The sequence below is a fragment of the Cercospora kikuchii genome, assembly GCF_019650295.1.
Source record: "Cercospora kikuchii DNA, contig_00003, whole genome shotgun sequence".
NCBI classification, from domain to species: Eukaryota; Fungi; Ascomycota; class Dothideomycetes; order Mycosphaerellales; family Mycosphaerellaceae; genus Cercospora; species Cercospora kikuchii.
In genome coordinates, this window is record NW_025408584.1 from 4,625,098 (window position 1) to 4,647,650 (window position 22,553).

Below are 22,553 nucleotides of genomic sequence, written 5' to 3' on the forward strand. Positions count from 1 at the left end.
GTCCAAGAACAGGAATCTTACACCGGGACCAGATCGTAAATCGTTTTTTGGTATTTCACGAAGCGCAAGAACGGCCTACTTTCGTTTTCGTCGATTCGGTGGACCAAGCCTACAATGAGCCTTCAGAGTCTGGGGCGTTGCGATCTCCGCCAGAACATCCTTTCATAGGCATGACGGAGTTGCAATGCTGGGAAATGCTTTGTAATATTCGAGAGAGGACAGGCTCAGATATCTCGACGTCCGAATTCGTGATCATGGACGAGCGCTCAAAGCACGATGACATTGTGCTTTTAGTACAAGTCCCCTCCGGATCTCAAGGAACACGTTCTATTCGTACCGACTTTGCTACTGCACAAGAGACTCTCATACGATGGAAGTTCGAGTATGGCAGTGTATCGGAAGATGAGGAGAACCTGGAAGACATGGGCTACGACGATGTCTTGCGTGATTTTCACCAAGATGGTCTTCAGCGACTTCGAGCCACGCCAGTGCGGGGCTCTGGGGTGCCCATCAATACTGCTCAAGCGCATCCACAGACAGTTTCTGCGTTATTTCGACTGCCTTCTGAGCTGCGACTTCACATCTACGGGCTGGTATTCGGCTGTGGTGTGATTCACATTCGCACACGAGATTGCAAGCGTCACTGCCGTCCCCGTCCGCATTTCGGGTTCTACAGAACTTATTCGTACGCTGTTTGCCAGTTGCTGGATACTTGGGCCAGCGAGTATGAGGAAAGCTGTAAGCAGGGCGAGAGCCCAGATCCAGCCACCCCAAAGAAGACTTATGGAAGCACCCACAAGCGCTGCACGCAGCATCTTCCAGACTTTACAACGCATGAGTATACCGAGTTACCCCTTTCATGCCGTCTAATACCCCGCGATGCGCATAGACGCAGAGTGGGTCACCGACCGGATTGCGATATTTGCGAAAAGCATCGCATAGATCTCGCAGAAACGTATGGGCAACCACCGGAAGGACTGAAACGACGACACGCTGATTCTGAACTGGACCTGAATGTACTACTTACTTGCCGGCAGGTATACCACGAAGCTGCAAAGATCCCTTTTGAGAACTTCGTCTTCGATTTCAACCCCTCAGAGGTCGAACATTGGGCAAGCAAGATTCTGTATACTCATCAAGCGAGCGCCATTAAGTCCGTGCATTTCGATTGCTACGTCCGGCCGCCGCATTTGCAGGACTTGAGAGGCCTGGACAGTATCTCATCAGTTCTGAAAGGCGTGACTCAGCTACGAATCTCGATAAGTAATCCCGGGTTCCATATCGAGGGCGCTGTCGGTTCTGATGCGAGTTCCGCTCCCGCCGAGAATCCTGATAGCAATGGTGACCACTTTGAAGAAGGATCTTTAGGCTGGAGGTCATTCACTCCTCAGACCAAAGTGCAGGTTTGTCAAGTCATTATTGGCCAGGGAGGGACGAGGAGTGAGCGACGAGGCATGGCTGCACAAGTTGAGAGGCTTTTCACAGAGTCCGAGATCGACGCGTCTGATCAAATGTCGTAGCGTTCTCAACTTGGTGACCATAGCATTTGAAGCGCTCTACACCCGCTCATAACACAGTCGTAATCTCAATTTTGGTATAGGAAAATTGTTGGGTATCTCATTATTTCCACCAGTGCGCCGAATTCCATTTCTTTACCAGATCTCCCATTGCCGTTGCCAATTCTACGATCTTAAAGCCTTCACAGCGTCCCTAAAAGTCGTCACAATGCCATCTAATACTTCTTGCGCGTCCGCCTTTTTGCTTTCCGGTGTCTTGCTCAATAACGCCGCCCCAAGAACAATCACGAAACTCCCCAAATCTTCCAGCTTCTTCGCCACGTCCTCCAGTACACCCGCTCGATTCAATTTTTGTTTCGCTTTCCTCAGATCTAATATCGTCTCATCGACTGCAGGCTGCATGGCGTTCCGCACATAATACGTCACGACCAACGCCTCGCTCTCGGAGACTGTCCCGTTGAGGTCGGCGACATCACGACCAGCCTGGAGGATCGTAGAGCTGATGTTTTCAAGGTCGGAGAGAATTGCGTTCGCATTGAAATTCTTGATATCGTTGCTGATCGTCGCTAGACCAGAATTTATCTCATCGATGGAAAGATGTATTTGTGCGAGAGCGGAAGTTTCCCGCGGGATGACAGTCGCCAGAGCCGCAGTGGCGAGGATGAAGAGGTTCGTGATCCCAATCATTTGGTCCGCGCGTTGCTTGGCAGCGATTGTGAAATATGGATTGCTGATGCGAGGCGTTTCGAAACGCGATTTGAGCCGTTTACCACGGAGGCGGTCCTTGAGGTGGACGTTGTAGATTGCTTGAAACATTGTCGAGATCGGCGGTAATGAGACACATGGCGCGCAGCCGAGGTGAACACGAGACCGAGAAGCTGGCTAGCGGAGCTGCTGCTGACGGAGACATTTATTGAATTGGTACCTTGCAGGGAAGGACCTCCTGTTCCGCGCTGTGCTGACCAGTTGTGGTAGTTCCGCCTTGTTGGGAACAAGCATTAGGCTGGCTTGCCCCTTGGACAAGGTTCTGTAACAAGTGCTGAAAAAGCTTGATCAGGCATGGAGGGTTTTGATGAAGTCCAGATTGGATTCAGCCGGCAGCCGGACTTGCACTATTGGCGATGGGTTTCGGGACAGTCTGTTGGTATATTCAGTTCTTCAAAGCTTGGAGGACCCTAATCAATGGCATTTGCCAGAATCAGTTGTTCAAATCTTGATGAGCATGCCAACCAACAAAATCCTAGCAGATACTCCGCAGCGCATCGTTTCGAATTTCTCAATCTTCCTTGAAGCATTCGACAATCCGCAGTTGGCCCAGTACGCCTAGCACTTGTCGACTCTTGGAACATACTCTGCTCTTGAAGCTCATTCGCTTTCCTCTAGAAGTCGAAGTGTACCCAGAGTATCTCATGCGTGCAATCCTGGCTTTCGGACCATACGGACATTCACGAGTGCAGAAGTAGGAACTGCATAGCTTATTAGGTCAAAGGTCGGCAGAGAATTGGGGCAATGCATTGTGGACAAGCGTCGGTATGTGCACCTCCTAGAACTATGCTGAAAACTCCGCATAGACGATCAGCTCTGTCAGACCGTACAGAGGAGACGTCCTTCCTGATCCGTCAAGGCGAGCGATTGTCCTTCCACGAGGTCTCGGACCGTGAGCGAGGTGCCTCAGAGGACTTCGGCCACATTCGGCTATGTCAAGTCTTGCAGAATACCACGCTTGCGACAGAGCCGCCATGGTTGGGACCCATTCTGCATGTGTTGAAGTACAGACATGGTGCTGGTGGTCATCTTCCAACGATGTTCCCATTTGAGATATTGTTGGTGGAAGGAAAGGCAGGGAAAGCGAGTGCTCTCGGACCATTCATGGAGCTGAGTCCGGGGTTCCGTGATTGGCGGCAATGGGCACATGCACAACGGCGGGCGCGCTCTCGTCACGTCTTCCCCGACTCCCTCTGTCTCTGTCTCTGCGACTCCACGACAATGTTCAAACGCAGCTTGACCGTGTTTCATCCCGAAGCAGAGCATGAGAGGTGCTTTGAATCAGTACCAGCGCTCGCCACCCTTGCCCGTCGGTTCCGGCATCCGAGCCATTCCAGCATGGTAGAGTATCCACACTGAGCACACGTCTCCAAATCCAGGCACGCGTGCCCATCCTGCTCTCTTCGTATTCACTCCTGTTTCATCTCTCTCACCTAGGCGACTGCATATATCTACTGTCTCCCTTCCATCTCACTGAGCATTAGGGTCGCGATCAAACAGAGTCCTACCGCGCACGAACTTCGATACAATACAATGGACCACCACCGCACACGCCTCAGCGATGGCACCATGACGGGCAGCACCTCCTCATCTGACCAATCCGAGCGCGGATCAAGCTATCGATTGGGGACGGCGACAACTAATGGCAGCAGGCCTGTGAGCCGCACGAGCTACACACCTTCGTACATGTCGATACCTCGAAAGCCCACCGAGCAGGACCGCAAGACCAGTGTTCTTGCAGAAGCTCAAGCGAAACCCCCTTCCACGTCCTCGATCGCCGCGGAGCCTGTCCCGTCCTCCGGACCACCTGGTATACTGCTTGTATTGGTCGCGAGCGGACTACATCCATCGATCTTGCAACACCTCGAGACATTGCTTATGAGACAACCCTTTGCTGGCATTGTTTTTGCTGCGAGGCGAGAGCAAGAGGCGGAAGTGAAACAATTGAAGATGGATACGTATGCTCTCATCGGCAAGCTTCGTCGAGAGATCAGTGTAGAGACACAGCTGAAGGAGAGCTGGAGTACAACAGATGTTGAGGCAATCCGCAGCGAGGCCACTAGATTCGGAGCTGGTGTTCAAGGTGTTCTCTGTTGCCCAGAGTACGCGGACGAAGTGGACGACCTGGACATTTTTGAGGTTGAAGAGGGCGTGATGGAGAAGTCATGGCGGCGAAGCGTGACGTTCTTACACGCAGCAAGTAAGGTCATGGTCCCACACTTGTTGAAACGGGTCACAAACACCAATGGCACTGCAACTGGGAAGCCTTCCAAGGAACCTCGGGGGCCATTCTTTATTGTTGCGAACTCCAGCACGCACACTTCTGCATCTCAGATTGCAAAAGCTGCGTCAGACGCACTCGTACATCAACTGCAGGCAGCCACAAAGCCAAAGGGATTGACTGTGGGCTATGCCGAAAAGCTTCTGATCCCAGATCCTGTCCGGAAGGAAGATGTTAAGCCAACTCTCGAGCCAGTCATCACACAGGCCAGCTACGGTGCACCGGTGCCTGACTATGACTTTTCAGCAGGAGAGAGTCCAACGAAGCTGTACTCTATGTGGGCTATGCAGGAACAGCTCAATTATGCTGATTAATTCGACACGAAGGACGCGCCAATGGCTGCCAAACGGTGTTCTTCGGAGCGGCATATGAAGACTGTGTTCGCTGGTCAAGTACGAAAGCAGGAATCTTTGGAGATTTTTGCATAGACCGCCTCCGTGAACAGATCACCGCGCCTGAAATTGAGGAGTACAGCCCGACTGAGCTCTGGCACATTTGAGCAAACACAGGTGGCGTACGAAAGCATTTTGACTTGTCGCGCTGCGAACATTGTGGACCAACCCCTCACAAGTGGAACTCAAAGGAATACCATGGCAACCAGGTGTTAGCCGCTCCGTACATCCAGTACTTGCCGACACTTCAACTCTTCTGCTCCCGTTCCGTGTTCTCGAGCCATTCGTCCAGCTTCATGCGTATCGCTGCGCAACGTTTGAACTTGACCTCAAGCGCAACTCCCACCACCGAACCTGTCGTGACCCAGAACCCAACACAAGCCCCATTGCCAATGTCTGCGCAGACAGTGCCAAAAATCAACATCAGCATGCCACCGATTAGAGCTCCGCAGTAGTAGTGGAATTCCTCGAGATTGGGTGGTCTATTGGGCAAGGTGCCGAGGGCGAAGCCGGCCAACATAGCCTGTCCAGTCCATATAACACAGCAAAGGCCTAGGATAGGACTATCTCCCACGGGTGACGGAGTGGTCATGTATCCAGTTACGCCTCCCATTATCCAGAGGGCGATGAAAGTAGTCGCAAGAAACATGAGAGTTGCGGCACGCTCAGATGGAGATTGCTTTTCTTTGTCGGATGACGCAAATTGTGGCTTCTGGATTTCTGCCATGCTGGGGTTTCAGCACAACGAAGTAATGACATTTTGGATGCAAGAGCTCAGAGAGAACGGAATGGAGTCCAACATTGCTAATCCTTCCTCGGAAGAGAAGACGTTGGCATGTCATGGCGTTGACGACGGCCAAGCCAGCTTCGTAAAGACTTGTGAACGAACGTCTCTATATACATCTCTTACGATTTGGCCGGATCAGTATACTTCAGAACTGTTCGTCTGACGCGTGGACTATCCAGGTCGATGCATTGGCACAAAAATTGAATCTAGCAAACCACACTTCTGTAGGGTCCTGGAAATAGAAGTCCTTGGCAATAGGAATAATACTGCGTATAGATCTCCTTCGAAGACTACTTGTACCAGTTCCAACGCTTTTGACACCACTTGATCACATACACAAGCCCGACCAGCACGGGCACCTCGATCAATGGTCCCACAGTGGCCGCCAAAGCCTCTTGACTTCCCGCCCCATAGACTGCGACCACGACCGCGATTGCGAGCTCAAAGTTATTGCTAGCAGCTGTGAAGCTCTGCGTGCAACTGACTTTGTACCCAAAGCCTGCTCTCCACATCGCCCAAGCAGTCAGCGGGAAGATGGTCAAGAAGTAGACCACCAGCGGAGCGCAGACTCTGAGCACTGACGTGATCTGCTCCACCACTTGTAGCCCCTGCGACCCAAAGAGGACGATGATCGTATACAACAACCCGATCAAAGACCACGGCGCAATAAACCGAATGAAGTAAAGCTGATACCTCCTCTCCCCCATGAGCCTCAACAAAACCAACCTCGTCAACACCGCAGCTCCAAGCGGTATCCCCAGAAACACCGCCACACTCGTCGCCGACTTCGAATACAAATCCGACCCTCCATTCGCAACCGGCGCCGGACTCTTCGAAACAACCTGCACATAAAACACCGCCATGGGCGCAAACAACACAATCTGCAAAATCGAATTAAAAGCCACCAACACCGCACAATAATCCCCATCCCCGCCAGCCAAATCCGTCCAAATGAGAACCATAGCAATACACCTCGCAACCCCGACAAAAATCAATCCATCTCGCAATTCCCTCCTATCAGGTAAAAAAGCCCATGCCAATCCCGTCATGAACAGTGGTGCTAGAATCCAATTTAAAACGAATGATATCCCGATCTGGTACCAGAGTTCGCGAGTTTTGAGGAGGTGATGAAGGGTTTCGTAGCGGACTTTGCAGAGGATGGGGTACATCATGACGAGGAGGCCAATTGCAATGGGGATTGAGACGCCGACGAATTCGCCGCGTTGGAGGGTGGGACCGGTGGAGGGGACGAGGTTGGAGAGGATTATGCCTAGGGCCATGGAGAGGAGGATCCAGAGGACGAGGTATCGGTCGAGGAAGGAGAGGGATTTGAAGGGCGGGGCGGAGTGATTCTGAGATTGGTCTTGAGGGTCATTGGAATGGTTCAGGGATGTAGAGCTATTGTCTGGGTTTGATTTCTCGATGTCGTTGGTATTGTTTGTAGTCTTGGTGTTGGTATCATTGTGTTCTTGTCCTTGTTGGGATTGGCGTGTGTGTGGATTGTTGTGCTTTTCATCTTTTTGCATGACTCCTCTTTCGACTGTGTCCATGATTGGCGATAGTGTCAAAGCGATGTGCGTTGTTGTTAGCGATATTGCAGAGTATGAAGTGAAGCGGTAAATGTTGTGGACGCCTCACTTGTTCAAGTAATCGTGTTCAGCCAATCAGAAGAAAGCAGTGACATGCTCTTGATTTTCCTCTCCAAGCAATTGCCAAGCCCTGCGAATGCACACGCCACTTTGGTCCTTGCAGGCCGATCATGTCGTGAACGTAGATCTGGACCTGCATATGGTATACTGTTGCTCGTGGGATTTGGAGAATGCTGCTTGTCTCTGTAAGACCACTTCGTGCTGAAGAAGCAACTATGTGGAGGAAATCACTTTCTGTTCCTAGCATGGTGCGGATTCGATTAATGATGATACTTGCGAGAAAGCTGTACATTGGACTGCTACTCTGCAGGTCAGGAGACATGTTGTGCTAAGCCAGAAGACCGCAGCACTGCCCATGACACCTCTTCACTTCTTTACATTCTCCCACTTGCTCTGCCACTCCACACCACTCCTGTTGAACAGTTGCGTTACCGGACACCTTCGTTCCGTCTCATTCGCAAATTGCTTAAACTTGCCCTGCTCCACGCCATCCGCCTCAACCTGCACCTCCAAAGTAATACTGTTCCAATTGGCATTCCCCTCATTGCCCTGTACAAGCACGCTTGGATCAAGTTGCCCTACGACTTGTACATTCCATTTCCCAAGTGTGATGCCCGGGTCTTTCGCTCTATGGAGCCGGTGACTCGTGTAAACGAGGACAGAGAGGTCAAGTTGAAGTGTAAAGGAGACGGTGCTGCATCCTTGCCGCCAAATGCAGGGTATACGTCGGTAGTGATGGAGTGAGGGGTTGAGGCGACGCTGATTTTTTGAGCGACGCCTGGACCGGAGCCGGCGATTTCGAAGAGAATTGTGCTTCCTTGAGATTGAAGAGATGAGGTGGTCGACAGTTGTCTAGGGCTGCGAAGAACGCACGCGTGCGTGATTACTGCTGAGCTTGCGAGGAGTGCTTTCGGGCGCGCGGCCGCGCTGCGCAGGACAGCCATTTGATCGTTTCTCGTGCGGAGGCCGGTTTTGAGCGAGAGGGAATCAGACGGGAACTTAATTGAGATTCTTTCATATTGCTTCCTTTTATCGTCTCTCATCTCGTCGAATGAACGCTGCGAATATGTGCCTACGATGATGCCATATGAGGGGCAAGTGTTAGAGTTCGACGACGCATGCGAGCCTTTTGCCAGCAGCTGTGTATAAGGAATGTCAGTATTCAAACAGGTCGTCTCTATGATAGCTTCGGCGCAACGGAGCATGGTCGAGCAGATCAGGCACGCCAGGGTGTGCATTCTCATGGCTTGCCTGTTCGCAGGCCCGCGATCCGGTCGTCAAGGCCACCCTGCCGCATCGAAGTCTCAAGAATAGCTGTCGAGTTGGCGCGTTGGGAAGACTTCGATGCAAGCTCTTGAATGAACAGAAACGGGCAATGCCTCGAGGTCAGCAAGGCAGCAACGGACATGCATAGCCCGTTCCAGGCACGTAGATATGCGCCGTAGAAGGTTCGGATTTCGGGTCCCGTCAGAAACAGCAAGAAGCAGGCTGTGAGGCTACGGCCCAGTATTGTAGGCCAAGAGAACCCGACTGCTCCACGATGAGGCTGAGATGATGATTGTACGCGTGCCAGCAATGCAGTTGATGTAATAATGGAGGACCCAAAGAGCGAGTCGTTGATGCGAGATTGATCGGTGAAGCAGCCGCCGACTTCCGTTGCCATTCGCGCCGAAAGCGAACATGCCGAGGCCCGCTCCAGCCAACGCGAATCTCCCATGACTTGGCCAAGCGTTAGTCATGATGCACTTCGGCCGAGAGCATTGTCCTTTCGCAGCATCGTGCAGTCTGATTGACCACGGCGCATGCTCACAAGAATGGCTGAAAATGCGCAGCGCCGCAGCACCTCGTCGTACCGGCACGTACGAGCTCGTTCTCGCACCCCGATCCGCTGCCCATCATAGATCACGGCGGAGGCATTACCGTGGAAGCTGCGTCGGCCGTGTATCATGGCACACGCTGATTAACGGCCTGCGGTCCTTGTTCAGCATGGCGCATGCTGAAAAGACGTGGACCTGTGCCAGTGGCCTGGACAAATATGGACCGCGCCTCCGCCACAGGCTCCTGAGAGTATAAACGCAGACCTTTGTTTTGAACCACTCCTCTAGTACAGACCGTATTGACTTTCAGCGACAACATTCATCATTGAATCGGGCCAAAATGTCATGTCCAGCGACAGCCCGTCAGCAGTCTGAGGATGGCTGCCCCGCTCAAAAAGTGCACAGAGATAGCAGCTCAAGACGAAAGCCTTCGAATTCACAACAACTACAAGAGATACCACAACCACCCCCTCATCTCTTTGGGCTACTGGGCAACATCCCGGACGTCGACTTCACATACATCTTTAAAGACATTAACCGATTTCAACAAATATACGGCCCCATTATCAAGCTGAAGTTCTTCCAAGAAGTCGTGTTCGTTGGGAGTCAGGAACTCGTCAACGAGGTCTGCGATCTCAAACGCTTCAACAAGCTTATCGGTCGTGTCCTCCAAGAGGCTCGTGCGCTCGCTGGAGATGGACTGTTCACTGCGCAGAATGAGGAGCCTAATTGGGGCAAGGCGCATCGGATGTTAATTCCCACATTTGGTACGTGGCAGTCTTGACTTCATGTCTATCTGCAGACGCTGATGTCTTTGCAAGGCCCATTTGGCATACAAAAGATGTGGGGTGGCATGCAGGACATTGCCTCACAAATGATCCTGAAATGGGACCGCCTCGGTCCCGACCACGAAATCGATTGTGCGGACGACCTCACGAGACTCGCCTTCGATACGATCGGCCTCTGCGCTTTCTCATACCGCTTCAACCAATTCTACTCAGAAGAAGTACACCCATTCGCAACTCAAATGTCAGATGTACTAGCAGAGAGCGGCAAAAAGGCTGGGCGACCGCAACTTATCCAAGCACTATACAGGAGGTCCGAGAGAAAACGAGTGGCGGATGTGCAGGCGATGCACGCGCTCTGTGACGAGATTGTGGCCGATCGCAAGAAACACCCGCAGCCGGACAACAAAGACTTGTTGAATGTGATGCTCAACTCCAAGGACCGAGAAACTGGAGAGGGCCTCTCTGATGAGAATATTCGTTATCAGCTTACCACGTTCCTGGTAGCAGGTGTGTCGACATCATCCCATTCAATGGCGCAAGCTGACAATTTCGCAGGGCATGAGACAACTTCCGCTACGTCAGTATCTGCAGTCAACACATGCCAGCGCTCGCTGACTTCTCCAGACTTGCCTTTACGTACTATAATCTCCTCAAGCATCCCGACGTTCTCCTTAAGGCCCAGAAGATCGTTGACGAGGTGGTGGGCGACGAGGTTCTGACCTTGGAGCACGTCCCCAAACTCGAATATGTCAGACAGATCGATGACTGCTTTGTGGTGAACATCAGCTGACTATCATCTAGATCGACGCCTGCATCAAGGAGACATTGCGTCTGTCATCGCCGATCGGTGGGTTCACAGTTAGCTCCAAGACCGATCAGATCATTGGAGGCAAATACCTCATACCCGCCAATACTCCTGTCACGGTGAATAACAGCGCCCTCCACCGCGATCCAGCGGTCTGGGGTGACGATGCCGAAGAGTATAGACCAGAACGCTGGCTCAACGGAGCGTACGCGAAGCTGCCACCGAATTGCTGGAAACCCTTCGGGAATGGAATGCGGGCATGCATCGGACGTGCCTTTGCTGAACAGGAAATGATCATGAACGTCGCAATGGTTCTCCAGCGCTTCCAGCTCGAGATGGCCGACCCGTCCTACGAGCTTCAAGTGAAGTCGACACTGACCATCAAGCCTGCCAATTTCCGAATGAAGGTCAAGCGCAGGCAAGGCAAGTCCGTATATGTTGGTATCCCAGGTGGCGTTCAGAAGTCGGACAAGAAGAGTGCGCGTTCAAAAGTTGATGAACCAGTGCAAGCGAAAAGTGGCAAGCCTCTCTCCATATATTTTGGAGGAAACTCAGGTATGTATCTTGAGCGCAAGCATCGCAAATCCAGTCCACTAATGCTCGGACAGGCACTTGTGAGGCCTTGGCGCAGGGCCTGGAGACAGCTGCCAAAGACCGAGGATTCGAGACTTCATTATCGAGTCTTGACTCTGCCACGGAAGACATTCCCACAGATCGACCCGCTGTCTTCATCACATCATCATATGAAGGACTGCCGCCGGACAATGCCAAGAAGTTTGTCACCTGGCTCGAAGGACTGAAGCAAGACTCTCGCCCACTGGCAAACGTCAAGTATGCTGTTTTCGGTGTTGGAAATTCCGATTGGGCGACCACATTTCATCGCATCCCCAAACTCGTGGATGATGCCATTGCGAAGGCTGGTGGCACACGCATCGCAGATTTGGGTACATGCAATGTCAAGACGGATCTCATTGGCCCCTGGGACGAATGGATGCACAAACTCATGATAACCCTTACTGCTGGTGATGGAGATTCTGGAGAGCGGCACGAGCCTGTACTCAAAGCTACACTTCAGCGCAGACCCTCGACTTCTGATGGCGAAACTCCCAAGTATGGCACGATCATGGTCAACAAGGAGCTTGCAGGTACAGAAATGGGACCAGCCAAACGCCATGTTGAGGTACAACTGCCGGAAGACACTCCATATACTGCTGGTGACTATCTCGTCGTGCAGCCTCGCAACCCTCTGGCCTCAGTACAGCGGATTACAAGACTCTTCAATCTCCATGAGAATGATCTAATATCCTTCAGTGGAACATCAAAGAAGTTCCTCCCCCAGGAACCTACTTCCGTCCGTGGATTTCTCTCAACTGCAGTCGAGCTCGCCACGCCAATCACCAAACGCCAGCTGGAGATCGTATCCCAACATGCTCCTGCGGACAAGAAGGACGTCTTGTCTCGTATGACAGACAACTATGACACAATCCTGGAGAAGCGGTACAGCGTCATTGACGTTCTGGAGGAGGCAGGCGTCATCGTTCCCTTCGAGCAATACGTCGACATGCTTCAGGTCCTAGCGCCACGCCAATACAGCATCTCATCCTCGCCACTCGTGAGTCCTGACGCAGTCTCACTCACGATCGATGTTCACGAATCACCCGCGCTCTCTGGACAAGGCGAGTTTCGCGGCGTCGCATCCACATACCTGGCGTCAAGAAGATTAGGAGACAGGATCACATGCTTTGTTCGGCCAACACAGATTGGTTTCCGCTTGCCACAGCCCAAGACTCCTCTCATCATGTTCGCAGCTGGAACAGGTATCGCACCGATGCGAGCTTTCTTGCAGGAGCGCTCTGCCATTGCTCAAGCACAGGGTGCCGATGTACTCGGGCCCGCAGTCCTCTGCTTCGGCTGTCGCCACCGAGACAAAGACTACATCTACCGCGACGAACTCGAGCAGTGGGAGAAGCAGGGCATCGTCAAGATTCTAACAGCTTTCAGCAAAATGAATGACGGAGAACACCGCCGCTATGTCCCAGACTTGATTGCCGAGCACAAAGAAGAGCTCGCACAGATGTTCAGAGACGTCGGCAAAGTCTTCTTGTGCGGTAGTGCTGCGAGACTGGGAAAGAGCGTCTCGGAGGCTTGCATGAAACTCTATGCCGAGGCGCGGGGAGTGAGCATGGAAGACGCAGAGAAGTGGTTACAGAGTGTGAAGACTGATCGGTATGTGAGTGATGTGTACTAAGCGGCTCAGCTAGATTTCGATAAAGAGTGTACTTATAGCGAGATGGGTTGGAGGGAAGGGTCGAGTACGACTAGTCATGCCTGGTCAGCGTCAACAGAATGGCTCGGTCGTAAGTGGAGAAGACTGGCCAGGAAGTCAATAAGGACGTACTTATTCGATCAGCTTTTGGGTTGTCATTCCGAGTCTCAGCTGGCTCTGCTCTAACACAATCATGCTTGTATTCATGCTCTTCCTCATCAACTGCCTGTACATCTGTATTCTTCTCATGGAAGAAGCCTTAGCGGCCGCCCTACTTGTCATCCTTACCTACTGAGCAGGCTTCGCAGAAGCAAGGCAACGTCCTCGTCCAACCATTGACTTCTTTGTTCCTTCGTATCCTCATCCGACTCGTTTCGCACGCAGACCAATTCTTGGAGCACCAGAAGAACCAGTGAGGAGCTCGTCCTACTGCAAAGCAGCATACATCCCTTCGATTCCCTTGCAGATCATCACCTTCCGCTTGCGACGGTGTACAGTAGGCAGAGATCCTAGCACAACCCGAGCTCGCTCTTGTTCAGATTGAGCAACTTCAGGCTAAACTCCCAGATTTCATTCTGCTTACCCTCATCCTTCGCCCACGCAGTAGGTTCCTCATGCTTTGAGCCATTCAAGTACGCGCCCTTCAGACTCTCGCCTTGGCTATCGAGGTCTAGTGCAGCTCTCACGATGTCCGACGCAGATTTGTTCACGGTGCGGAAAGTTCCATTTGGCCACACATATTGTGCAACCTTGGAATACGCCATGAGCGCAGGTCCGATGAGCTTTTCTATAATAATACTATTATTGCCGTGCTTCTTGATGAGATTTGGGTGAACCATCACGCCAGGGTCGACGCCAATGACACGTAATTTATTTAAACTGGGCGTCGAGTTTAGGTGCTTTTGCAGCTTTTGCCTAGATTCCAGATGCATTAGCGGGGCGTGTGTTCATAGAGAACCCGCACCATAAGAAGCCTACTCACATGAACATGATCTGGCACAACTTCGACATGCCGTACCGTCTCATACCGTCACGCGCCTCACTACCGGCTGCCGGCAGCTGTCGCGCAAAGGCCAAATCCTCAGGATCCCACAGCAGCTCGTTCGAGCTGACTTTGCCCTTCGCAGGGTCAGACGCAATGCTCGAGACGTATACTATGCGTCCGGCCAGTTTTTCCATGCTCTCCAGCAATAGGAGCGCAAGCAGCACGTTCGCAAGATAGTTGACCGCAAAGTTCATCTCGATCTTTGCTCCATCTTGGCCATCGACGAATTCAGCGTACTTGCGATCGTTTCCATTGGGAATGTATGCCGCGTTCAGCACAAGCGCGCGTATAGGTGGAAGCTCGCCGGCTGAAACTTGTGAATTGATATGGGTACAGAAATTCCGGATCGACGTGGACTTGCTGAGATCGAGACTGACGATGCGGGCTCGATGCTTGCTGGAATTGGACTCAATTAGGTCACGGAGTGGCTTTGCATTCGGCGCATCCTCATCGCGGACTGTAAATACAGCATGATACTGCTCTGGACGCTGGAGGACCATCTCTGAAAGGGCGAGCCCAAGGCCTCCTGCAGCTCCGGTAATGATTATCGTGCCAGACATGTTATTTCTCTTATCTTGTGCCTCAAATTTTGCAGTCTCATGGAGTGCTCTCGAATTGAATGCGTGGGGACTCGCACTTAATGTAACCTGAGGGTAGATCTAAGTGCTGGGAGGCGTATAAATATAGGAGTCCTGTATACCTGGACATTTTCACAATTCGGTATTCGGCACCTACTGCGTCCGTAGATGACAAGGGTTTAGGTGCTGCTCCCACCGTCACACCAACTTGATCTAACTGGTTTCTGCTTCGTTATACCTTTTAGCTCGGAACATTCGAGATGTTGCATAGGGCTAGCCCTGTCTTCGTTCAGCGATACTGCTACGCGCACACATTTGCACTAGGTAGAAAATGCCGTAGAGTCCCTGATACCTAAGCAAGTGCCAACTAATCCGATCACTCCGATGAATCTGGCTCCCAGATCTGAAAGGCTACAGAGTCGACATAGGCCCCTGTGCCCTACCAGCGCGATCAGGCTACTAGTGAATAAAGTTTGCAAGGTATCAACGTCCCTCTCAAGGCCATTGGAGTCCGGGATCATGGCAGTAGACTATTCAAGGATGCCACGTTCTCTGTGCCCAAGTCTGAACATGACTAGAATGGTTGACTCAATCAGCCAATATATTCTGGGCTTCAGATGTTGGTAGGGGCGTTTCTTGGTCCGCTTCTTACGAGAGACGGCAAGGAGCCTCTTGTCCTCATCTCGGATTCCTGACGAGAGCTGGTCTAGCACGACTCACTTATCGATGAGCAGATGCGACTGCCCAGGATCTGTCATAGTAAAGTGCTCTGCACAATCTTGCGCCAGTTCACGTCCCGCGAAACATGCATAACAGAATGAAAGAAAAGGAGACGAGCACTTGTGATCTGCCCTCATTGGTCCTTTTCGGCGGTGCCAGCATATGTACCCTTGGCCACTTGCGAAGTCAATAGCTCATATTGTGTCGAATTAACACCAGCAATGTGGCAGCCATGCTCGATAGTCCGAGGCCGGACTTGAAATATGCATTCGCTGGGAAGTTGCGTGGGCTGGGATTTGGGAGCTGCAAAATAGGTCCCGAGAGCGCTGCGTACTCTTATAGACGATACATGTCGTGGTATTTCTACGACAAACCTCGAACTGCGTCGGATATATTCTTCGAAGTATTCTAGAAAGTAAAAGGAAGGCTTAACAATTTATAACAAAGCACAGCCTCGCAACAACGTGCCCGATTTACAGTGGCGGTCGATTAATGGCGTCAAGCTCCGGAAAGCTGCCCTACCAACTTTCCGCCCTATGGCGACTTTTTCCAATGGTTATGGGTAGAGTTACACGATACAAGTACATATCTAGCAGGGCCACTAGACGCATACATATTGATCGATATGTGAGCGATGTGTACTAAGATATTGCAGTCGGAGGAGGCGGCAGGATCGTACGCTCACCGGCCCGGGAGGTCTTGAAGCGATGATGTACTATTAGACTACTTTTATGACCATAAGTTCCAGACATTGACAACTGCACACAGACACAGTCACACTGTTTCGCAACGACATGCCCAATCTACAATGGTGGTCGATCAATGGCGTCAAGCTCCGGAAAGCTGCCCCACTAACTTTGCGCCCTATGGCGACTTCTTTCCAATGGCTTTGGGTAGCTACGCAATACAAGTACATGTTTAGCACATCCACCAGACGCGCCCACGTCCACGTCCACCAAAGTCCCTCAAGACACAACTTCTACAAAGCTCAAGACAGAATGGCCCGTACGTCTTGATCTTTCTCCAGAAACAAAGTACCGTATACTCACATTTCCACAGACACGACCTTTCCCTCCGACCTCCCAGTCCCCATCGACGACGGGGCAACCTCACATCTCACCCCAGGAACTCCCTTCCCAACCAGCATCTCCCTCCCTTCCACAGCTTCACCTCCAACTTCCAAAGTCTCCCCAGGCTCCCTCTCCGGCCTCACAATCCTGTTCTTCTACCCCCGCACCGCAGCCCCCAACGAAACCGTTCCAGACTCCTGGAACTCCATCCCCGGAGCCCGCGGCTGCACCCCTCAAGCCTGTTCTTTCCGCGACCTTTCCACCGAACTCCTCAAACTCGGCGTTAGCCAGATTTTCGGTTGTAGTACACAATCGACCGAATATCAACTTGAACTGAAAGAACGCACGAATTTACCGTATCAGTTGTTGAGCGATGAGAAATTGGAATGTACGAAAGAATTGAAATTGCCGACTATGGAATGGGAGGGGAAGACGTTGATTAAGAGGATGGCGATGGTCGTGGAGGATGGAAGGATTTTGAAAGTTTTTTATCCTGTTTTCCCGCCGGATAGGAGTGCGGGGGAGGTTGTGGAGTGGTTGAGAGGAGAGTATAAGGGGAGGGAGAAGTTGGCCAGTCAAGAGGAGGAGGGGATGTTGAGGAATTTGCAGAAGAGGGGTTGAGTGAAGCATGAATGAATGCAAGTCTGATAATGCAGATGTGGCGAATGTTGTTATAGTATTGTTAAGCAGCAATTTGGTCTTCTATCTCCTTTCAGTAACAGCGAACAAGAAGAACAAAAGCAACGGTCTAATTTAACCGATTCCTCACCTCCTCCCCCCTCAACCACAACCCCAAATTCTCCACCTGCTCCTCATACCACCTATTCATCGTCCCCTCATTCACATACGCCATATGCGGACTCAACAACACCTGACTCTTGCTCCATTCTCCGACCTTCCTCCAAACACTCTCTCTCCCCAAAGGCTCCTCCCAAAAAACATCACTCGCAAAACCCGCAATTCCACCCTCTTTCAAACATCCAATCAAAGCCTCCTGATCAATCAACCCTCCACGACTCGTATTCAACAACACCGCACTCTTCTTCATCCACCCCAACTCTTCTTTCCCTATAATCCCCCGACTCCTCTCCGAAAGAACCATATGTAAACTCACCACATCCGCCCGTTCACACAATTCCTTCTTACTCCCCACAACCTCAAACGTCCCTTTCGGAAGCCCAACGCTTTGCGCAGCCTCATCAGCTTTTTCTTGTGTGAGATTCTGACTCCAAGCCACAACTCTCATCCCAAAACTCTGCACAGCAATTCTCCCAAATTGCGTTCCTAATTTTCCCAATCCTACTAATCCCAATGTTTTTCCAGCGAGAGAAATAATCGTTCCGGATTGCCACTCTTCTCCATCACCTCCATGTGTATTCTGAAGTAAATTATGATGTTCGGTGATTTTCGAACAGAGAGATAAAAGTAATGCCCAAGAATGTTGGATCACACTACTCGGTCCTTCAACTGGAGGCGGAGGCTCATAGGTTTTATCTTCGTAATGCGAATCCGGTAATCTGTTGCCTTTGGTTCCAGTGACAAGGATCTTGTGTTCCGTGGCGGAGGGAAGGGAAATGCTATTGTTCCGCATACCGGTTGTGAGGAGGAGTTTGAGGTTGGGAAGGGAAGAGAGCAGGGCGGGAGGAAAAGCTGTGCGTTCGCGCATGGAGGAGACGATTTCTGTTCTTTGGTCTTAGCAGATAGTTTGATGATTTTTTTTGGTATGGAAGTCTGGGGGGATTGGCTTACCGTAAGGTTGAAGACGTTGAATGAGAGCGTGGAGATCATCTTCTTTGGCGGCGATGAGGGTTTTGTCGTAGTAGGAGACTTGGATGCTTGGGATGTTGTCGAAGTGCTTGCGAGCTATGCCGGCGTAGTCGTCCAGCACGGCGACTTTCTTGATAGTGTTCTGTTCTTCTGGCATGGTGGGATGAGGGCGGGCTTCTGTGAGTGGAGCAGGTCCGTCAATTGCTTTTGTGGTGTTCAGAAACGCCTCATTCATTGATGATGATTGCTATATCCTACAATGACTCCCTTTTATAAGCCAACGATCTGACACAGCATTGGCGAAGAACCCCATCCAAATGGCACAATCATCAAGCTTGAGGTAATGCGGTAGTTGGTAGCGGGGCCCCGTCCGGCATCGGAACCCGGGATGTTGGCCCATACTCCACAACCACAACCACAGCACATAAATATAGTCCTCATTTACAACATGCTTTCTTCTTCGCATTGAATCAATCATCTTCGTGTTCCCTTGTGCTGGCTTCTCGCATTTCCCGTTTCACCTGCTCTAGCCGCCGATGCATTTTCCACAATCGTTCCTTGTCCTTCGCCGGAATCACATCTCCACGTTTCTCAATCGCCTCCAACTCATCGTACAATTTCGCGTAGGCGGGGTATAACTCTTCTCTGAACTTCTCGGCAAGGTTCACGCCTTGTGTGAAACTCATCCGAATGCTGTTGTCTCTTCCTCGGCCGGGAGAGTATGATCCATGATCGTGGTCCGAATTGCTGCTTCCCGCACTAATGGAGTTCTGAGAATGCGAAGAACTAGAATCGGTTTTCCGATGCTTGATCCGGTTCCCATCCTGAGGTGAGTCCACTGCCTTGCGCTTGATTGCTATCTCGGGTTTCCGCTTGGCGCCGTTCGTCAATGCAGATGATTCTCTCGGCGTACCCGCGCCATTGGGTAGCGATTTGCGTGACTTGTCGTTGCCCACTGGCCCGCCGTTCATCCTGAGACTACTGCTGCTCGATGAGTCCGTACTGTTGCTCGTGACGGTGTCGTTTCGCTTTCGAATTCCATTGAGGTTGGATATGCCGAGTCCTTTGGGTGTCTCGGCGCCGGATCTGGGTCGTTGCACGCCTAGAGCTGTACGATCCGAGACATCAGAAGCCACGCGCGGACGTGCGGCACCTAGAGGCGATGGGGCAGTAGGGCGGTGATGAGGCTTGTTGGGGCTGAGTTGGGTTTTCTGCGAGGCGGGAGCATGTAAGCCATTCGGTGTGCTCTTGCCCAACGTCGAGGCCTTTGACTTTGCAGTTGCGGTCGAGCTCGGCGTTGCTCGTGCAGACGCAGTTCCGACCTTCGATTTGGCCGCGGCTGCTTGTTTCGCGGGATTGCGTTTGTCAGGAGCATCGCTGCTGCTTGCCGATGCGGAAGCTACGGGTTTTGGTTTCGCTTTGGCAGCAGCGTTTGTCGGTGTCTCTCGTTTGGCAGGCGCTGGTCTCGGCTGGCTGCTGCTGGGTTCGTCCTCGCTCGAGCTTTGTACCAGTTCGGCCGACTTCACTTTGGGATTCGCCTTTGCTGTTGTTATGCGTGGCTTCTTGGCCGGCTTCCCTTCGCGATCGCTGTCCACCTTCGCCGCTTCTCGCTCCTTCCTCTTCTTCTCCTTGGCCTCCTCAAGCGCTCGCTGTTTCGGGTTCTTGGCCAACTTCTTCATCAGATCACTCTTCACAGCGCCAACCTTGGGAGTTCCTGCAACACTTCCCACCTGCTTGTCCTCGAGATCGCCACCAGAGGCACCGCTGTGCGGCAATGGGCTTGCTCCCAGATTCGGGGTTGGACCACCGATATGCAACTTGGACAAGTACTCCCCCTTGTTCCTTCTCTCCTCCGGCAGTAGCTTCTGCCACAGCTCCTCTTCTTTCCCAATTCTCTGTCTATCATATGCTCTTACTGCGTTGTCAATAGCGGCTTGTCGCTCTTCCTTCGTGCTGTATGCAAAACTCCAAACGTCTAACTCTTTGAATGCTCTGTCTGTCAGGCCCATCTTCTTTCCGTCTGCCTTCCCTATTTTGGAGAGGATATCTTCGAGTTCTGGTTTCGGGATGCGCGTCTTCCGCGCGATGTCATCCACAGTCAGTGGTTCAATCGCAAGCAGATGTATGAGCGGCTTCCGCATCGCCTTGAGGCGCAACGAGGACTCGTTAGATGGCGCCGAGGTGGGCGCTGTTCCAATCCGCGGCGTACCGGACGCGCTGAGGGATGGGCTGGCATGTTGAGAGCCTGAAAGGCCACGCCGATGGGCATATTTCTGTTCTCGATTGGCCTCGAATCGATTCTTGGGCGTTCCAATGACGGAATTTGTCACTACCACCGACTTTGCTGCTTTCTCCTGGTGGTAAGACGCGAGACTGTTCTGTAGAGCGGCCAATGCTGCATCGCTCCCCAGACTCTGCTTCCTTTCTGGTTCTTTCAGCTGAGCCCGGTGGCCTACGACGCCGGCGAATTTGAGGTCGGTGAGGGATGCGGCGGTCGCTGAGAATAATTCGTGCTCAAAGGCTTCGGGAGAGATGGTCAGGTCTATCGTGCGCTTTCCGAGTCGTATTTTCTGCAGCCGTTGTCAGCTCCTTGGCCCTCGCATGTCGATCACATGGCATACTGGAGTCGTGCCAGTGACGAACTGCAGGCCACCGGCATTATTCGACGCCTTCTTTACATCCTCAAGAAGCTCCTCGCTGAGCTTGAACAGCACTGCCGGCGTCGGACGTTGCTTTGTGGACGCGTCTCCATGTTGGATCCCATGCAATGTGACGCCGCTCGGAGGTATTGCGGATACCGACATTGCAGGACAGGGCGGTGGTGGTCTATCGATTACTCGCACAGCAAGAAGGCAGAGCGGTGGTCAAAGGATCCATGTGCTTGCTCGCGGCGTGCAGCACAAACTGGAGTACAATGAGTGAATGGTGCTTGGAGGGAGCATGGCATGACGTTCCGCTGAACTCACCCAACGATTAACGGAGATGTTTGCTGCGAGACATGTCCAACGGTCCCGTGAGCGTTGTCGTAGACAGGCTTCACGGCGGCAAGGAGCGAGAGTGACAGACGGGGAGGACAAAGAGAGGCAGTGGGTGCGTGTGTGGCCTGAGACAACAATGAACTGGCGGAGCGAGAGTGGTAGACATCGAGGTGCAGCAGCGAAGCGTCGCAGGGCGCTAGTGCACAGCGATCCAGCCAGCGGGCTTCGAGTGGGACACAGGGCGAGAGCGTGCACGCCCATTAACCTCCGACTCTATTCCACATTCGCCGCCGACGGAGCTGTGGCTCGAGCCTGTGATCCTGCTCCCGTACGAACCTAATTCCGTTTCACTGGTCTTCCTCCACCATCACCTTTGTTCTGCTGTGACGAACTGCCCGACTCGACATGGCAAATCGTCGAGATCGTGCCCAGGGGCAGCCTGCAGCCGCATGCCCCACTGACACTCCCTCTCGTCCCGAAAGGGAGGTCGATTGCTGCCACAATACCCACCCTCACCGTGTCGCTCCAAGGCGACGAGCCGATGCGTTCCCACGCTGGCTTGGACATCCATGCTCCTTCGGCTCCCAGAGCTGTGGATAACCTATCAATGTCCACCGGGGCTCGCGGCCTTCCCGAGAACGTGCCATGTCTCTCGTACCTGCTCTACCCTTGCATACGCCGCTGACATCCCTTTGTGGGAGATGATACAAATACACTCGCTTGCCGTGTCTGCGGTCGTGAGTGCTCAGACATGCAGAAGAGCCTGACAAAAGTGCATTGCGAATGCGGAAGGTGGGAAGACTCTCTGGTGCAGCTCCCAAGACGCCATGCTGTTGCGCCACTGCTCCGACGCATGCCACGAGAGAGGCTTTGGGGTGGACGTCAACGCCTTACCGTCTTGGGACTCGTGGCGCAGCTTGGCTGATGATGGTAACAAGATGCCGGACTGCCTGCAGTAGAGCTACTTGGACACCAGACTGCTTTCGCCAGTGCAAGCGAGGGTACTGTATGCTAGGGCATGCTGAAGACTGCAGCTGCGTAGCGATATACATCTTCCAGAGGAGAGCAACTCTGATGTTCGTATGAGCTGGAGTGGTGACACGAGAAGTGTTCTTGGAACGGCGCACGGGCACCAAGCTCGATGAACCGGTAGATGCGTCCGAGTTTGTGCGAGCCGTCCGGGCGAGGCGGAGGTACAAGTAGTGGGCAGTAGTCGGCCGCCATCCCACTTGTTCGCGCGCAAACTACTGCCTCGTGCTACTGCATCGCACCCTTCTGGAAACAACCCCATGCACCCACTCGAACCGAGGAAAGAAATGGTGGTGGTG

General features: G+C 52.4%; 10 protein-coding genes across 10 annotated transcripts; 4 read left to right on the forward strand and 6 right to left on the reverse strand.

Moving 5' to 3' along the window:
- Window positions 1-254: 254 nt before the first annotated feature.
- On the forward strand, window positions 255-1,520 carry CKM354_000618100 (uncharacterized protein; the record flags this gene model as incomplete). Its single annotated transcript, XM_044801486.1, has 1 exon — window positions 255-1,520. The coding sequence occupies one exon, from the start codon at window positions 255-257 to the stop codon at window positions 1,518-1,520; it is 1,266 nt and encodes a 421-aa protein (XP_044657421.1).
- A 162-nt stretch (window positions 1,521-1,682) lies between these two features.
- Window positions 1,683-2,333, reverse strand: CKM354_000618200 (uncharacterized protein; the record flags this gene model as incomplete). The annotated part of the gene is made up of 1 exon (XM_044801487.1): window positions 1,683-2,333. The coding sequence occupies one exon, from the start codon at window positions 2,331-2,333 to the stop codon at window positions 1,683-1,685; it is 651 nt and encodes a 216-aa protein (XP_044657422.1).
- A 1,518-nt stretch (window positions 2,334-3,851) lies between these two features.
- On the forward strand, window positions 3,852-4,877 carry CKM354_000618300 (uncharacterized protein; the record flags this gene model as incomplete). The annotated part of the gene is made up of 1 exon (XM_044801488.1): window positions 3,852-4,877. One exon carries the CDS (start codon window positions 3,852-3,854, stop codon window positions 4,875-4,877), a length of 1,026 nt encoding a protein of 341 aa, XP_044657423.1.
- Window positions 4,878-5,202: 325 nt separating this feature from the next.
- Window positions 5,203-5,682, reverse strand: CKM354_000618400 (uncharacterized protein; the record flags this gene model as incomplete). The annotated part of the gene is made up of 1 exon (XM_044801489.1): window positions 5,203-5,682. One exon carries the CDS (start codon window positions 5,680-5,682, stop codon window positions 5,203-5,205), a length of 480 nt encoding a protein of 159 aa, XP_044657424.1.
- A 350-nt stretch (window positions 5,683-6,032) lies between these two features.
- On the reverse strand, window positions 6,033-7,292 carry CKM354_000618500 (uncharacterized protein; the record flags this gene model as incomplete). Its single annotated transcript, XM_044801490.1, has 1 exon — window positions 6,033-7,292. The coding sequence occupies one exon, from the start codon at window positions 7,290-7,292 to the stop codon at window positions 6,033-6,035; it is 1,260 nt and encodes a 419-aa protein (XP_044657425.1).
- A 2,256-nt stretch (window positions 7,293-9,548) lies between these two features.
- Window positions 9,549-13,049, forward strand: CKM354_000618600 (uncharacterized protein; the record flags this gene model as incomplete). Its single annotated transcript, XM_044801491.1, has 6 exons — window positions 9,549-9,975; window positions 10,030-10,503; window positions 10,552-10,573; window positions 10,621-10,744; window positions 10,798-11,356; window positions 11,410-13,049. The coding sequence occupies 6 exons, from the start codon at window positions 9,549-9,551 to the stop codon at window positions 13,047-13,049; spliced, it is 3,246 nt and encodes a 1,081-aa protein (XP_044657426.1).
- A 527-nt stretch (window positions 13,050-13,576) lies between these two features.
- Window positions 13,577-14,672, reverse strand: CKM354_000618700 (uncharacterized protein; the record flags this gene model as incomplete). Its single annotated transcript, XM_044801492.1, has 2 exons — window positions 13,577-13,982; window positions 14,050-14,672. 2 exons carry the CDS (start codon window positions 14,670-14,672, stop codon window positions 13,577-13,579), a joined length of 1,029 nt encoding a protein of 342 aa, XP_044657427.1.
- Window positions 14,673-15,962: 1,290 nt separating this feature from the next.
- Window positions 15,963-17,101, forward strand: CKM354_000618800 (uncharacterized protein; the record flags this gene model as incomplete). The annotated part of the gene is made up of 3 exons (XM_044801493.1): window positions 15,963-16,037; window positions 16,244-16,415; window positions 16,470-17,101. The coding sequence occupies 3 exons, from the start codon at window positions 15,963-15,965 to the stop codon at window positions 17,099-17,101; spliced, it is 879 nt and encodes a 292-aa protein (XP_044657428.1).
- Window positions 17,102-17,228: 127 nt separating this feature from the next.
- Window positions 17,229-18,404, reverse strand: CKM354_000618900 (uncharacterized protein; the record flags this gene model as incomplete). Its single annotated transcript, XM_044801494.1, has 2 exons — window positions 17,229-18,160; window positions 18,230-18,404. The coding sequence occupies 2 exons, from the start codon at window positions 18,402-18,404 to the stop codon at window positions 17,229-17,231; spliced, it is 1,107 nt and encodes a 368-aa protein (XP_044657429.1).
- Window positions 18,405-18,717: 313 nt separating this feature from the next.
- Window positions 18,718-21,051, reverse strand: CKM354_000619000 (uncharacterized protein; the record flags this gene model as incomplete). The annotated part of the gene is made up of 2 exons (XM_044801495.1): window positions 18,718-20,817; window positions 20,869-21,051. 2 exons carry the CDS (start codon window positions 21,049-21,051, stop codon window positions 18,718-18,720), a joined length of 2,283 nt encoding a protein of 760 aa, XP_044657430.1.
- Between the last annotated feature and the right edge of the window lie 1,502 nt (window positions 21,052-22,553).